The 16,856-nt window shown below is 39.4% G+C and overlaps 1 protein-coding gene across 1 annotated transcript; it reads left to right on the top strand.

Moving 5' to 3' along the window:
* Positions 1–129: 129 nt before the first annotated feature.
* Positions 130–15,830, top strand: cul2 (cullin 2). Its single transcript, XM_031728345.2, has 21 exons — positions 130–262; positions 1,217–1,359; positions 1,566–1,668; positions 1,753–1,847; positions 5,829–5,934; positions 6,163–6,245; positions 7,986–8,082; positions 8,349–8,459; positions 9,361–9,523; positions 9,671–9,795; positions 11,382–11,489; positions 11,600–11,659; positions 11,755–11,883; positions 12,046–12,132; positions 12,242–12,394; positions 12,496–12,573; positions 12,662–12,728; positions 14,281–14,483; positions 14,587–14,688; positions 14,805–14,921; positions 15,152–15,830. The coding sequence occupies exons 2-21, from the start codon at positions 1,241–1,243 to the stop codon at positions 15,281–15,283; spliced, it is 2,238 nt and encodes a 745-aa protein (XP_031584205.1). The 5' UTR covers positions 130–262; positions 1,217–1,240; the 3' UTR covers positions 15,284–15,830.
* Positions 15,831–16,856: the final 1,026 nt, after the last annotated feature.

Genomic DNA, 16,856 nt, shown 5'->3' with positions numbered 1-16,856 from the left:
CGTGATGTTGATTTAAGGGGTTTATTCTTATCATTACAAACATATTTGGAATAAATTATTTAAAATATTAAACTATTATTAAATGCAAGTAACTACAGGAAATGGCAACAGTATATTTTATGACTATTACCCGTCTCGATAATACATCGGCATCTAACAAAATGGTATAATCCAAGAGGTAGGGAAGACCTGTAAGTGAGACAAATCAAGCCTGTGACAGCGGAGAAATCGGAGTTTTATAACAAGTAATTACTGTACAGAGGTAAGTACTATCCAGGAGTCCTCGCTCGACCTTAGTGAACTGTTTTGTTTAACAGCAGCACCGTGTTCTGCCGAGCTGTCAGTGTAAATGTGGGAAAATTGTGAAGAAGATGACAGTTTTGCTAGCGATAGCTGAGCTACTGTTAGCTTGCTGCTAGCCGACTGCTAGCTGATTCCCCAAAACTGTGCGGACTTGAGCAGGAAGAAGTTAGCTTGCTAGAAGCTAGTTAGCCTTTTAGCTCGCCATCCTATTTTGGGATTGGCATTCCGCTAGCTAGTAACCTTAACTTAGCTACGTTAATCGCGACTGCGAGAGGAATGTTTATTAATAACGCTTCGTGTTGTATGTCGGGCATCTGTAAATGTGAAGTGGCTGATGATGTAGCGGTGTTTTCTGTGACGTGAAATTAAGTGATATGAATGACAAGAAATAACACTGGGCCCAGTTTTCACCTTCTGGTCATGTAATCTGTGATGGTACCGGCGCACACCTAGAAGCTGGTACTAATATTGCTAGGTAACGTGCGTAAGCATGTCTGCTAAGTGATGCTGACACCAGTGTGTTCAAGTTTGACCGTTAATAATGACACAGTGAACTTGTCTATTCTGTTGATCTCATCTGTTGCTGCCAAACTGATGGCTGATGGTGTTACACTCATTTCTGTTTGTCTACATATAATTTTTGCCTTAAGAGTAATGCTGTTTTCGTATTTGTATTATGGTTCATGTGGATGTAAAAATAAACAATCGAAAGAATACACCTTGCCATGGTTTCTTTTGTGTTGCCAATGCTACTGAGGCTGAGTTGACTGTTACTGTCTTATATAAAGCAAACTACACAGTTGCATCATTAATGAAGAAACGAAAGCCAGGAACTAAGCCCTTTATTTGTTCCTTTTTAAAATCTCTTTGCACACTCCTCTTTTCATGTGCATTTTTTCTGTCGTTCTCTTAGGCTAAAAGAGTACAAAACTGTACAATGTCCTTAAAGCCACGGATGGTAAATTTTGACGAGACATGGAACAAGTTACTGACAACGATCAAGGCTGTGGTGATGCTCGACTATGTGGAGAGAGCCACATGGAATGATAGGTTCTCGTATCCTTTACCAGCTCGCTTCATGTTTAACCAATTTAACCTGCAACATGAGATTTTTTTTTTAAGTTTCAGCACAGGGTTTGAGTGTAAATACAGATTTGCCAAAGCATTGTTGTCATTGTAAAATACATTTGTGTTTATTCATTTTTAATAGCTAATGTGTGTATATTTACATCCCTCACATTATTCCTGAACATTGTCACCAGTGACATCTATGCCCTGTGCGTTGCATACCCAGAGCCTTTAGGTGAAAAGTTATACACAGAGACCAAAATCTTTCTTGAGAACCATGTTCGTCAGTTGTACAAGGTAAGCAAAAGTTCTTCTGTGCTTTTTCTTTGCTTATCACATCGCATTTCCTCTAAAGCTGCCACGCTTGTGTGTGTATTTCAGAAAGTTCTGGAATCAGAGGAGAAGGTTTTAGTGATGTACCACAGATACTGGGATGAGTACAGTAAAGGAGCCGACTACATGGACTGCTTGTACAGGTAACATTTCTGCTTTTTTTTGTGTGTTTGTAATTTCAGTTTCAATTTGATGTTAGTGAGTCACAGAGTTGTTTTACACCATTTACTCCAGCCTTTTTTTTTCTTTTTATCTATAAACACAATGATTGGACAGCCTGTGTTGTTAGAGGTTTCCAGATTCAAACCATAAACATGTCTGTAGTTGGTTTTTCACATTCACTTTTAACTGAAGGCACGAGTTCACCCAGGCTTCTGTGATTGTCAAGTCCACTTGTTTGTTTAGCGTTCCTTAATGCAAAGTGTACTAATTCTGTTCCTTTACAAGGCTCAGTATTCCTGCCTTTAGTTTTTGTCCCTTAAAATATTACTTTGAATGTTGTTGTATGAGGTGCCAAGAGGCTTTCGGTGTGTCTTTATTCACTCTAAATCAATACTCCCCTGTAGAGCTCTTAGATCTATTTTTATGTGTGCTACCCACCAGACTCCCTGTGCATACATATGCTTTTGTAATTTATGTCGGTCCAAGCAAGAGAGAAGAAAGTAAGGCGCTTGGCTTTAGTAGTGAATTTCTTCAGTTCTTAGCATAGAAGAGAGATGCTTATTATTCCTAACACATCCATTTGTGAAATACATGTGTAGTTGCGTTCAGTTTGGACTGAATCAGAACTGACTTAGTTAAGTTGTTAGTTTAGCTTGCTGGATTGAGCAGGCGACTGATGAGCTAAGACTACTGCAGAGTTCTGGGTTCAAATCCACCTCGGGCCATTTGCTGTGCGTCTTCTCATCCTCTCTCTCTTTCTCAGCTTTCCTGGCAACTCTGAACTATCCTGTTATAATCAAAGCAACAAAAATACCCCAAAATATATATATATATATGTATATATATGTATATATATGTGTGTGTGTGTGTGTGTGTGTGTGTATATATATATATATATATATATATATATATATATATATATAAAAAAAACAACATCAGCAATAATGACTATTTTATTTCTACATTTCGGCTCTCCAGCAGTTAGTGGTACTCTACACTAGCTGGTATATTGGCAGGTTGACTTACAGTCTGAGTGAATGAGAGAAATCAGGCTGAATGTCACAGGCAGGCTGCACAGCTGTGAAATATAATATATAATATAATAGCTATGTGCTGTTTAAGGTGGACTAAATTAGCCATCATGGATTAGAGCTTGAAAGCAGAAAGGTGTCAGTTTGTCTGGAAGCTCTCCTGCTGTGCTAACTTGGTTTTTGCTTTGTTTGTCAAATACTAAGGATTCATTCACTTGTACGCAACCAGTGTTGGGAAGGTTACTTTTAAAATGTATTCCACTACAGATTACATATTACATGCCCCAAAATGTATTTTGTAACGTATTCCATTACGTTACTCAATGAGAGTAACGTATTCTGAATACTTTGGATTACTTAATATATTATCATGCTTTTTACAACTACGTGAATGTACTAATGCTGTGTGATTTAATTATGTTACTGAAGATCCGCTGCTCCGAACCGTAGTAAAGGGACCTCTGGCTAACGCGTCGGGTTCCGTGTCGGGCTCGTAGCCGAAAAATAGCTTTACTTTGTTGTGTGGGTCAACTTTGCTTGCGAGAGACAGAGAGAGGTGAGAGACAGAGAGAGGCATTGAAAGACTGCTCCAACGGAACTTATTGTTTCGGAGGAAAACACGAACACAGTGTACAGTCGAGTCTTAATAGCTTACTTACAGCTGGGCTCGTCAGGCACTCTTCTTGGCTGCAGTGGTTATTATTATATTTACATGCGTCCAGCTTCCGTTTCTGCTCGATGACAGCTTGTACTTTTCTACTGTCCTTTTACTCCCTCCTCGCGTTCACAGACACATAACGGGTATGGCAGCCCATTCTCCCTGCAGCACGGACTACACTGCCCATGATGCTACATTCTTTAGAGCTATGCCTGTAGCATTCTGCCTATTAGCTTTGCACAACAACAACAACAACAAAAAGGCGCTCTCTCACCCAGGAAACACACAGTCGCAGAGAGAGCGCGTCACCCTGTAACCATGGCAACTGTAACGCTGCTGCCTGGAACAACAGAACGTAGCTGTCAAACAAAACCCCATCAGTCCTGACCCGCCACAATATGAAACAGGAAAATACCGCCGTGTAATCCAGCGGTCCCCAACCCCCGGGCCTCGGACCGGTACCGGTCCGTGAGTCGTTTGGTACTGGGCCGCGAGAGTTGAGGCTCAGGTGTGAAATGTATGGTTTTCAGGGTTTTTATCGGTTTTCAACGTTATTTTGTTATCGTTTTTATCGTTAACTCGGTTTTCCTGGGTCTTTTCACGTGTGTTATGAATAAATCTTCTTTTTTTCGGTACCGGCACTAGTTTTATTTTGTTGTATTCATCCGCGACACCTCATTGCCGGTCCGTGAAAATATTGTCGGGCATAAACCGGTCCGTGGCGCAAAAAAGGTTGGGGACCGCTGGTGTAATCCATTTATTTCAACAAAGTAACTGTATTCTAAATACCACCTTTTTAAACGGTAACTGTAACTGAATACAGTTACTCATATTTTGTATTTTAAATACATAACGGCGGTACATGTATTCCGTTACTCCCCAACACTGTATGCAACTCAGGCTACAGTCCTCCTTCCTCCCATTCAGCTTCCTGACTGACTTGTGGCTTCGCTAGTGCTGAAACGTTGAGAAAAGTTCAGCACTTCAAGTGCTTGTGGCCAGCTAGTCAAATCATTTTGAGTAATGAAAGAGTGATGTAGCTGCTTGTCCAGCTTATCGATTTACATCAAAATGAATAATAAATTAACATTATGGTGAGTAATTTCCCTGAAGCAGCGTATACATATGAATCCTCCCTCACAGCAAATGCATTCAGAATTTGATTATCTGTCATATAAATTAGTTATACTACAAACTGAGACATCCGTGTAGCAGTGGTTGGTACTACTTGGTAAATAAATAAATAAATAAAACATTTCCACTGATGTAAGTGTTAACTCTGGACTATTACTGATTCATTTAATGTTAACATGTTCTTCTCATAGACATTACAGAACACAAGGGCAAACTGATTTTTGTTCAATACTCAATTTATCTGTTATAAACCGCTACCAGTAAGAGTAGATGATACAGTTGGGTAATGAAAATGTGAATAGGCATAGTAAAAAGACCAACACTTTGTTAATATTTTAGCATTCCCCAAAACAATTTTGAACAAATTGTGGAAAAATTCAAAAACTTTTGACTTTACACAAAGTACTATTGCTGCTTTGGTTGTAGTTTAATTACTTAATCTACAGTTTTTCAGTTCTTTTCTTCTTCTTTTTTGGTGTTTTTCAGTCACAGCAAATTGGCTGAACAAGTAAATGAAGCTCAGCTTCAGTGTCTGAAATGTAAAGGGCAGTGGACACTGCCTGAGGATCTGCATCTGGATTTCTTTAACTTCATCACTGTGAATGTTTGTTAACAGATCCAAAGAGCAGATCCATAGATAAACAAACAAATCTTTCTGAGCATATCCTGTTATGTGAGACCACCAAGCATTATTCATGTGTTTGACTAGTGTTGATACGCTTTTTAAAATCTTTTTCTTGTCATTATTTTCGTATTTAAGTATCAGTTCTTGGAATTAATATTCTGCCTAAAACATGAACCCATTTGTCACACAATTTACAGGTGTCTTAAAAGCTGTTCTGCATAATCAGAGACATTAATTTGAATGAAAGTGCAACTAGACTAAAAAAGCTTTTACAAAATATAATGGGAGCATTGATTACGGTCTGGATATTGTGTTTCAATATCACAACCAAGGGGTAACCAAGAGGTTAACCAAACAATACCAGTAACACACAGCGTCTATGAGTAAATGAAAACGGGATGCATTTGTCAGGAGCAATTTAGTGTTTCTTCAGAAAACACGAGGCCTGTGTTTACTCCTCCTTCCAATTTTTGCAATGCATTGAACATCTTGAATATCTCCCCACATTGTTCAGGTACCTCAACACTCAGTTCATCAAGAAGAACAAACTAACAGAAGCTGACCTGCAGTATGGCTACGGGGGAGTGGACATGAATGAGCCACTTATGGAGATCGGAGAGGTACTAAGCATCGGCATAAAAAGCTTTGCTGCACATCCATTTTTCAATGGGCGCTGGGATTATATTAGATGGAGATAAGGGGAGTGCTTATAATGGACAGATTGGCGGGATTCAGTATCAGTGTTCTGTTGCATAGGCCTACATTTCTCCTTTCACTGCCCTTCTAGATGTAGGATTTGTCTGTACTGAAGCAGAACTAATATGCTGTCTTTTTGTTTTTCTTTGCAGTTGGCATTAGATATGTGGAGGAAGCTAATGATCGAGCCACTTCAGGCTGTCCTCATCCGGATGTTACTAAATGAAATCAAAAAGTATGTTTATTCTAATTTCTTTTCTAAAATTTTATTTTATTTTATTTTTTATTTTTTTGCCAAAAAACAGCCTGTTGTAAATATTTTTGCTGTCATCTATTCCATCATTTGGCCTTGAGTTCAGTTACTGTTATGGCTGTCTTCCAGTTCCTATATAGAGTAACTGTCTTTTGGGGAAGTTTGTAAAATGTGAAGATTTTAGTGCAGATCTTTAATGACAATCTTTTATTGAAGTATTGTAAGGCATACATGTTTACTGACTTATAAAAACAATAAGAAATGGGTGCACAAGTTTGAATTTATTTTGGATTTTCTCCAAAAATATACGTACAGGCTGAAATACATACATACATACATACATACATACATACACCTGCACTAATATTAGGTAAATGTCCCTCAGCAAGTTGCACCTCAGCCTGATGCTTTTGGTAGCCGTCAGCAACATTGCCAAGCTTCTGACGTGATTCTGGCTGGATTCTGATCACTCTTTTTGGCAGAATTCAGAGACTTCAATTTAGTTTGTTGGTTTCCTGACACAGTCCCGGCTTTTTATTTCATATCAATTTAGTTTTATTTATATACCATCAAATCACTTCATCTGGTGCCTCAAGGCCCTTTAATGTTGTAAGGTAAAGATCCTACAATAATACAGTGAAAACCCTCAACAGTGGGAAATGGAGAAACTCCCTTTTAACTGGAAGAAACCTCAGACAGAACCAGGCTCAGGGAGGGGCAGCCATCTGCCATGACCAGTTGGGAGTAAAGGGAGGGAGATGGGACAAAAGACGATTGGTGCATAGACACATGAAAAATGAAAAGAGTGCATCATGGGAAGCCTCAAGCATCTAAGGGAGGGTTCAGGGTCACCTTATCCAGCCCTAACTATTGCATTATATTTGATTATAGCATTATCAAAAAGGAAAGTATTAAGTTTAATTTTAAAAGCAAAGAGAGTGTCTGTCTCCCGAATTCAAACTGGGAGCTGGTTCCACAGAAGAGGGAAGACTCTGCCTCCCATTCTACTTTTTAATACCCGAGGAACCAAAAATAAGCCAGCAGTCTGAGAAAGAAAGAAGAAAAAACTGCACGTTCTAGTCAATTGTGCTCAATCGCTAACTAGAAAGCACAGCACCATTTTATAAAATATTTAAGTGAATGTGTGCATATATTCCACCATGTGTGAATTAGAGAAAATCCCAAATAAATTCAAACTTGTGCACCTCTTAGTTTTGAAAGTCATTAAAGTTGTGTACTGTACAGTCATTCCATCCTGGAAAATGAACTCTTCGATGAAATCATTAAAAGCCCCAAATTGCCATGACATTCATGCTTATGGTGAGTGTAGGTAAACTTCTGGCCACGGCTGCATGAGTCAGTTGCTTCCACATAGTTTTGTTAGTGTTGTAATACTTGTTCTGTGTTTCATAAGTCTTTCCCCTTAAAAATACCCTCCATGTTTTAACGATTAAACAGATGACTAAAACTAACATGGACACTAAACATTTCAAAATAGTATAAACTAAACTGAAATGAGCAACTCTACCTCACTAACTGAAAGTTAACTAAGAAAAGAAAACAACTCAAGTACTGGATTGGCATCCTTAGTCTGGATCCATGAACTATTTATGAACTATTTACCATATGCTAAGGGAAAAAAATGAGATCCCACCCTGCTAATAATTTCAGCTCAAGGCAATTTAGTTAAACATTTCAAAAAACCTTCCCCTTCTCTCACAGTGATCGTTGCGGTGAGAATCCCAACCAGAAGGTAATCCATGGGGTCATCAACTCCTTTGTTCATGTTGAACAGTACAAGAAGAAGTTTCCACTAAAGGTGAGGCAACAGATAACAGCTCAGCCATCCAATTCCCACAGTTTTGTTTTGTTTTTGTTTTGTTTGTTTGTTTGTTTTTGTTTGTTTGTTTTTTTTAGGATTCATATGTTTTCTGCACCATACGAACAATGTAGCCAACTTTCACACCCATGAAGACCACTAGTTTTGTGTTATCCATGGAGTACAAAGCAGCCTTTCATATAGACCAGTGTATACATATTAAATGATAAATCCTGTGCATGCCATGTTCTCTTCCTATGCTGCAGTTTTATCAGGAAATCTTTGAAGGGCCATTTCTGACCAAAACAGGAGAGTATTACAAACAGGAAGCCTCCAATCTACTGCAGGAATCCAACTGTTCACAGTATATGGAGAAGGTAAGCTAAGATAACAGATAATAAAAGTATGTGAATGCTGGATGTGTTCCAGGATGAACATGAGCGTACAAGCTCCTGTAGTTGAGCCTCGCTTTAAACGTCTTGACATTGTTGAGCTTTCTTGTGTTTAAGAAGTCAAAATGAAGCTCAGTTGGTTTGGTTTTAGTCACTCTTGGATTTCTAATGACTATCACTGCATCTTTCTATAAATGATTGCGTGTATGTGTGTGCACCACCATCCACAGGTTGTTCATATCAAGTCATCAGTTCCTGTCAGTCTGGTGACATAAGAGTTTTAATCTGAATATTAGCTATATCATTAAATCACTAAAGCTGATACCAGGATTTCCTGGGCCGTGTGAGCTACTATGACACCCTTTCTCTCTCATTCAGTCACTGTGGCAGTAATCACATTTATGCTGTAGATTTATGCCTTGAGCCTGTAAACAGGGTCATCATCAAGGTCAAGCCTTCCCATTTGATCTTTCACTTAATATACAGATCAATATATGATATGACTATGAAAGAGCAGCAGCAGACTCTATAGTACTATAGAGTGTCCTTGTGCTTCCTTATCTGACCCAGTTTACAACTATGTGTAGGAAAAAGTGTTGTTTGTCCTTCTGTTATTGGCTACTTGTGTTTCCTGAAAGAGCTTTATAACGCCTTTTAAGAAGTGGCGCAGTGTTTCAGATTAAGATGTTTGTTTTGCCATTAAGTGTATAGGTGTATCTTTATTTTTTCCTGTAAAATATAACAGTGTACAGTTATAAAACCAATCTCCTTTTTTAAAGTGCTGATAATCATGGACCTACAAATGGTTTCTTCTGTATTTGATTTGAAACCAAGCTACCAATAGTAAGTCACCTGCCCTTTTGATCACATCTTTCTTTTCTGGCAGGTGTTGGCACGGTTGAAAGATGAAGAAGTGAGATGTCGGAAGTACCTGCACCCCAGCTCCTACGCCAAAGTCATCCACGAATGCCAGCAGAGGATGGTGGCAGATCATCTGCAGTTCCTACACGGGGAGTGCCAGAACATCATTCGGCAGGAGAAGAAAGATGGTTCGTCCGCTTGTGGTTTTTTTGTTTGTTTGTTTTGTTTTTTATGGCTCGATGACAGCATTTATCGCCAAATTAATTATATACACTCTCACAAAGTACGCACTTGTAATGTGAAAATGTTGTGTGGCGTTTTGTCATTTTATCCAGACATGGCCAACATGTACACCCTGTTGCGGGCCGTGTCTAATGGGTTGCCGCATATGATCCAGGAGTTGCAAGTCCATATCCACAATGAGGGTATCCGAGGAACCAGTAACCTCTCTCAGGAAAATGTTAGTATTACACCTGTCTGCCTTCGTATGCCTGTCTCTATTTGTACATACAAGCCACCCAAGCAATTGCCAATGACAGCAAAGAGGGAGTTGATTGACATATAAAAAAAATTGGAAAGTGCATCAAAGGGAAACTAGTCTAGAATACCTGGTAGTGGTCAACCATCTCTTCCTCTGTGGATGTACCTTTAGATGTTTCTTTAGGAATTGTGCTACCCTAACTAGTGGCAAATTACCAGATCACCAAGGACTGTTACATTATTTATGAGGTAAAGAATCAAGTATATAAACAAAACTAAAACCTTCAAACTGAAAACTACACATGCTGAGGTTGAAGCATGTTATGCAAATGAAAGCTGAAGCGCTGTAATTAGCTAAGACATTCCAATGAGAAACTGCTTGCTTAAAAAATGCTTTGGTTTAAAGTACAGTAAGCTTGTCGCCCTAAAGCTCAATTAAATTGTATATTTGACTTGTTAGTAACCAGATTGTCACTAATATGTATGAGGGCATACATGTGTTTTACAATACTAGGATTTCAAACTCCATACCAGTACCAGTTTCAACATTATGTAAAAGTGAACTTTGGATAAAGTGCGTGTCTTAGTTATGATAAAACAACGAAGAATTTTAAAGATGGCTACAACAACATAAGAAACACATTTTAATAAATTATTGTGAAAGTAGAAAAATTAAAGTTGGTCATTGTAAAGCGCTTTGGGTGCCTTGAAAAGCGCTATATAAATCCAATGCATTATTATTATTATTATTATTATTATTATTATTATTATTATCTTGCCAACATCTGACTGTAAGCTCTCTGCCACCCAGCGTTCACACTGCTCCACCTCAGTCCACAGCTCTTTACGTCCTCAGCTCTGCTCTCTAGCACTGAAACCATCTGATTTGGCTGCCCTGCTCCAGTTTCTGTCTTTATTTGCTCGGATTAGTTCTCCACACTCTGGGCTCTCTGCTCAGTTGAGCTACAGTTGCCACACTACTCGCCTGGTTCTTCAGGTGTCCATAATCCTTTCTGTCACAGCTCAATATTCAATCTTTGACCCCTTCAGCCTGCAATAATTATTTCTTTTATCTAACTATAGTCTACTAGCTTCTACGTTAATGATAACAACTGGCTAACGTGACTGTCAAGTAATTAGTAATAGTTAAATGGCTAATTTTAACATGTGAGCTGGCCAGGTTAACATTTATGCTAACTATTTAACTAACTGCTAACTAATTCATTGTTGCTGAAACAGGAGCTGGAACTGTCGATCAGTGTTTTTTGAATTTTAACTACTTTAGCTGGTTTTAAGGGGAGGATCTGTGTGCCTGACTGCAGCAGTGCTGTGTGAAGTTGTGCTGGAGGAGGCTAAGATGGCACTGTTGCTATCAATATTATTGCAAATGATGATAATTTGATGTTGACATACATGATCCCACTTTTTCCCTTAAATAACTTCATTACATTTACATTTTTAGCTGTCCATTGTTTTTAGCATTTTTTTTTAAGTTTGTTTTTTCTCTGTCATTAAAAATGTCTGTTACTTATTCTGCTTTGTCTGTGTCCTGCTACCCCTCCCTAGATGCCAACCCTGTTTGTGGAATCAGTGCTAGAGGTTCACAGTAAATTTGTTCAGCTCATTAACACAGTTCTAAATGGAGATCAGCACTTCATGAGTGCCCTCGATAAGGTATCAAACTCCTCACGGTCTTAATGAATGTACAAGTATGAGTTTATTTTCATTTCTCTCACAATTCAAGTTATTTGACAGCCTGTGTTTATTTGATGTCTCTTTCTCAGGCTTTGACGTCTGTGGTTAACTTCAGGGAGCCCAAGTCCATCTGCAAAGCCCCTGAACTCGTGAGTACGCACACAGACACACACACACAGAGCATCACGCAGTGCTGTACCCCATGCCTTGACCAGGTCATGTCCCTCCTTGTGTATCTGTCCAGCTGGCGAAATACTGTGACAATCTACTGAAAAAGTCTGCAAAGGGAATGACAGAAAATGAAGTGGAGGACAAGCTGACCAGCTTCATCACAGTGTTCAAGTACATAGATGACAAGGACATTTTTCAAAAGGTAACAAGAAGGCGTATTAGAAAAGGGAAAAAACTGTTGTCACATTTTGACAAACCAACTCAGCCCTGGAGTTTGGTTTTGAGCTGAAAATAGTGGTGTTCATTTTTAGTATCTTCAATTGTCCCAAAATATACATTGTTTTTCTCTCTTTTTTTTCTGCAGTTTTACGCTAGAATGCTAGCAAAGCGATTAATACATGGTTTATCGTTGTCAATGGATTCAGAAGAAGCCATGATCAACAAACTTAAGGTAAATCCACAGCTGACTTGTGATGTATGAGACACCTAAGGTTCTCTGTTTTGCTTATCATTTACCTTCTTTACTACACCCCTGCTCATACTACTACTTAACCCTGCAGCAAGCTTGTGGCTATGAGTTCACCAGCAAACTCCACAGAATGTACACAGACATGAGCGTGAGTGCTGACCTCAACAACAAGTTCAACAATTTCATCAAGACACAGGAGACGGTGGTGGACCTGGGAATCAGCTTCCAGATCTATGTATTACAGGTCAGTTATCTCCATGTAAACACAAAGGCTTCACAGTGAAACTTCAGCCTGTGTCCCACATTTTAATCTGTAATGTTGTGGTGTATGCTCTCGCTTGGCAGGCTGGAGCCTGGCCTCTCACACACGTCCCCTCCTCCACATTCGCCATCCCTCAAGAACTAGAGAAGAGCGTGCAGATGGTGAGGAGCGCTGCATAATGCTCAAAGAATGATGCTGATCAAAGGAGCACATTGTTGGACTAACCTTGTTTTCACCTTCCCTTTTCAGTTTGAGTTGTTCTATAATCAGCACTTCAGTGGGAGAAAGTTGACCTGGCTGCACTATCTCTGCACAGGTAACAGAAATACACAAGAATTATGCAAGATGCGAGTATAACAAGGCTCCGTTTTCTGCACAAACAGGAAGCGTAACAGCAACAGGAGTACTGTTATGAAGGACAAAACTATATGTTTTTGTAAGTCAGGGATTTGTTTCCCTGGAAGTGGGACATACATGTGTAAAAATGATGCATACATCATTAGGATCGTACACGGAATCTGTAACTTTACTTTCTTTTTCAATCCATTAAAGTGATTCCGTCAAACATGAGTCACTGTTACATGAAAACATCCCTTTAACATAGCAGTGATTTGATTGTACATTAGATGACAAATAATCCTTGAAGCCAGAGTTTAGTGTATTGGCTCCTATATTTTGATAGTTAATATAAAGTAAAGTTCCATCCTGTGTACACCCATCAGGCACAACATTATGCCCACCTGCCTAATATTGTGTCTTTTTGATGCCAAAACAGCTCTAACCTATCGAGGCATAGACTTTACTAGATCCCTGAAGGTGTGCTGTGGTACCTGCACCAAGATGTTAGCAACAGATCCTTTAAGTCCTGTGAGGTGGGGCCTCATTGGATCTGACTTGTTTGTCCAGCACATCCCACGAATACTCGATTGGATTGAGATCTGGACCAAGCCAACATCTCAAACTCATTGTTGTGTTCCACAAGCCATTCTTGAACCAATCATTTGAGCGACAGTAGCTTACTTATTGGATCGGACCACACCAGCCTTGGCTCACCACTTGCATCAATGAGCCTTGGCCGCGATTGATTCTGTCTCTGGTTCACTATTGTTTCTTCCTTGGACCACTTGTAAAACATCAACTCTGAGGACAAAATGTTCACTTGTTTCCTAATATATCCCACCCACTAACAGGTGCCATGATGAAGAGAAAATAAGTGTTACTCACCTCACCTATTAGTGCTCATAATGTTATGCCTGATCGCTGTATAGTCACAGGAACACACCCATATAGACATCAGTAAACAGATTTATCAGTTATTTAACAAGAGTTCACTTCAGACAGGTTCCATATGCTCTCAGACCATGACCCATTCTGGGTCAAGATGATGGATAATCATTTTAAAGTTATCACTCTCCACTTGAGAGATGTTTGTGGTATGTAATAATCTCTGAAGAACATATTTAGCTCTCAAACTTTAGCTCCTCTTAGCATTTTGAGATTAAAGTTGAATCCCATATATCTGGTTCTGTGCTGCTGTAAGGTCGAGGGACCTATGTTTGTGCTGAGAACGTGTTTAGGTTTTGTCCAGTGTGCAGTTAAAAAGCCTGTTTAACACATGTAGACTTTTTTTTATCATTTGTGGTACCATGAAATTAGTTTGAGCAGACTAAGATGGGACCTGCAAATGGGTGTCTCATGCCAGAAGTTGCATCATTATGGTTTGGAGAAATCTTCGACACAAACTTCTAGTGAGATAAGCAGTTGAGGATGCAGGGCAAGGATGCACAGAGGTGAAAGAAGGTAGTAATGGGCAGTGAGCTGGACTCATGCTAACTGACAAATGCAAATGTAATTTGTTTCCTGCACAGGTGAAGTAAAGATGAACTATCTATCCAAGCCCTACGTTGCCATGGTGACCACCTACCAGATGGCTGTGCTGCTGGCCTTCAACAACAGCCAAACAGTGACCTATAAGGAGCTGCAGGATGGCACGCAGATGAACGAGAAGGAGCTACAGAAAACAATAAAGTCCCTGCTGGACGTCAAAATGCTCAACCACGACTCACAAAAGGTGTCAGCTTTCATGTGGGATTGCGTGGATCCCAAAGCTCAGCTAATATTCCATTAAGCACCAAAAGTGTTTTAAATCCAGAATGCTTTCCCTCTTCTCACAGGAGGAGATTGAAACCGAGTCGACGTTTTCACTAAATATGAGTTTCACTAGTAAAAGGACAAAGTTCAAGATCACAACATCAATGCAGAAAGACACACCACAGGTCAGGCAAATAGATTTTGATCTGTCTCTGTGCTTTGTTATGTGATAACTGAGCAGTGTCTAATACATGTGTGTTTGACATTTAAAAATGTGCCCCCTGAATTGTCTCATGTTTAGGAGATGGAGCAGACGAGGAGTGCTGTAGACGAGGACCGCAAAATGTATTTACAAGCTGCTATAGTGAGAATTATGAAAGCACGCAAGGTGCTCCGGCACAATGCCCTCATCCAGGAGGTGAGCAGAAGCTTTTGTCTCAAAAAGGTTGATGGAAACAAACGTACGTGCCAACAAGTCTTTGAAGTCAATGTCAGAGGGATTTACTTGGATTGAATGAATTGATGCTGGCAATGAAGGGCTGTTGGAAGCCCGAGGAGTAAATTTAGCATGAGCATAAGTGTTTTTAAATGGTTACCTGTTTGAGATTATCTATATTTCTGCTTACATATGAAACTTCATGTGTCCAGGTCATTAATCAGTCCAAAGCCAGGTTCAACCCCAGTATCAGCATGATCAAGAAGTGCATCGAGGTGCTCATCGACAAGCAGTACATCGAGCGAAGCCAGACCTCGGCAGACGAGTACAGCTACGTCGCATAAGCAGAAGAGTCGAGCCACAGAAACACCCACCTCTGTGACTGACTGACTGATAACAGGTTTAAAACACGAAACGGACTCCTTCATTCATTTTAGGTTTTGGACTGTCTGCTCCGATCCCCGTGCAGCAAAATAAAGCGAAACCGGTGCCTCCATCTTTGAAAAGAAGAAAAGTCATCGTGTCACGTCATCATCACTCATAAGGCTCTCCTCCCGAACCCTGCCCACTTTCTGATTTTTAAGCTGTTTACAACATCACCAGTGCCACGCACGTGTGCGTCAAAGAGAATGCCTGTAGCTGTTTGAGAGCAGAGAGCTGATAAACTACAACAGAAAATAAAGGAAAAAATAAAAAATTGGAGACACTTTTAAAAGAAATGCTTTCTTTTCTCACATTTGCCGTTGTTGTGTGTTTATTTTTTTTCTTTGTTAAATGTATTAAAGTTAGGAAAACATTGTAATAAAATGGTATACTGATTATTGTATCTACTTTCAAATATAAAGACAAACATGATCCTGCTGCTTGTCAAATAAATGAATAAAAAAAAAAGATGGGTTTATGTAAAGATTTGTGTAGCGTTTCCATTTCAGTGAGGGGGACAGATGTAATTACAGGTAATGTTTTCTTGTTTTAGTTTAGTTGTGTACTATTTAAACACACTGTTCAAACCGATCAGCTGCCATAAATATGCAGATCAACAATACATCACAAAAGCACTGGAAAAGAAGCCTGCCATGTTTCTTATCTATTTTTGTTAAGCAGCTGCAAGTAGTGATTCAACATTAATATGATGAACTGATAAGGGGTGAAAGGTGGCGATCAGATGAAAACTGAGGATAGGATCACAGGGAGCTGGAAACAGCGGTTTCTCATATGAGACAGGTGACTTGTACAGACAGGAACAGATCTTGCCTATGTTTATAAAAGAGATTCTTAATCTCAAGAGTTTGACTTCCTAACTAAATAAAGGTAAAAAGAAAAGAACACAAGCAAGTTATCACTTGTAGCATTAACAATAGCTCTTTCTAACCGAAATGTCCCAGAAAACCACGTGTTGGCATGTAAAATGCTGGGAACCTGAAACGGATTATTTTCTTAATCGCACCTGTGGAGTATATAATGCGGTAATAGATCAATGGAAAATGTATCGACGACGTTTCCTTGTGACGTGTTTTTATTTCAAGTGGGCATAAATTTATGTAGCAGATACAGGTACAGGTGCTTACACATGAATGAATGACTTAAAAATATACGTGAATAAAAGAATTCAAGGTCTTGTTGATCGAAATCATTTAAATGTAACTCGCGCATGCGCGTTCATCACGCACATTGTTTTTTTTAACGACTACCGCACGAGAGGTGCGGTCGCTGTGGTAACAGCTGTCCATGGTGCTGACGCAGGCTTTAATGACAGAAATTGGAATTTCTCAGTAAAGCAGCAGGGGTGTCTGTAGAGGCGCCTGTAATGCGCCTGTTATTCAGCTGTCCCGCGTGTTCTGCGTGTGAGTGAAGCGTTCACAAAAGTCAGGTGTTTGCGCCTATATTTCATAATATATAAAATAAAAATCCTAGCAT

Source organism: Oreochromis aureus, linkage group 9 (genome assembly GCF_013358895.1).
Source record: "Oreochromis aureus strain Israel breed Guangdong linkage group 9, ZZ_aureus, whole genome shotgun sequence".
In the NCBI taxonomy this organism is placed as follows: domain Eukaryota; kingdom Metazoa; phylum Chordata; class Actinopteri; order Cichliformes; family Cichlidae; genus Oreochromis; species Oreochromis aureus.
The sequence above is the reverse complement of the archived record's forward strand: the minus strand, read 5'-3'. Positions and strand labels throughout refer to the sequence as shown.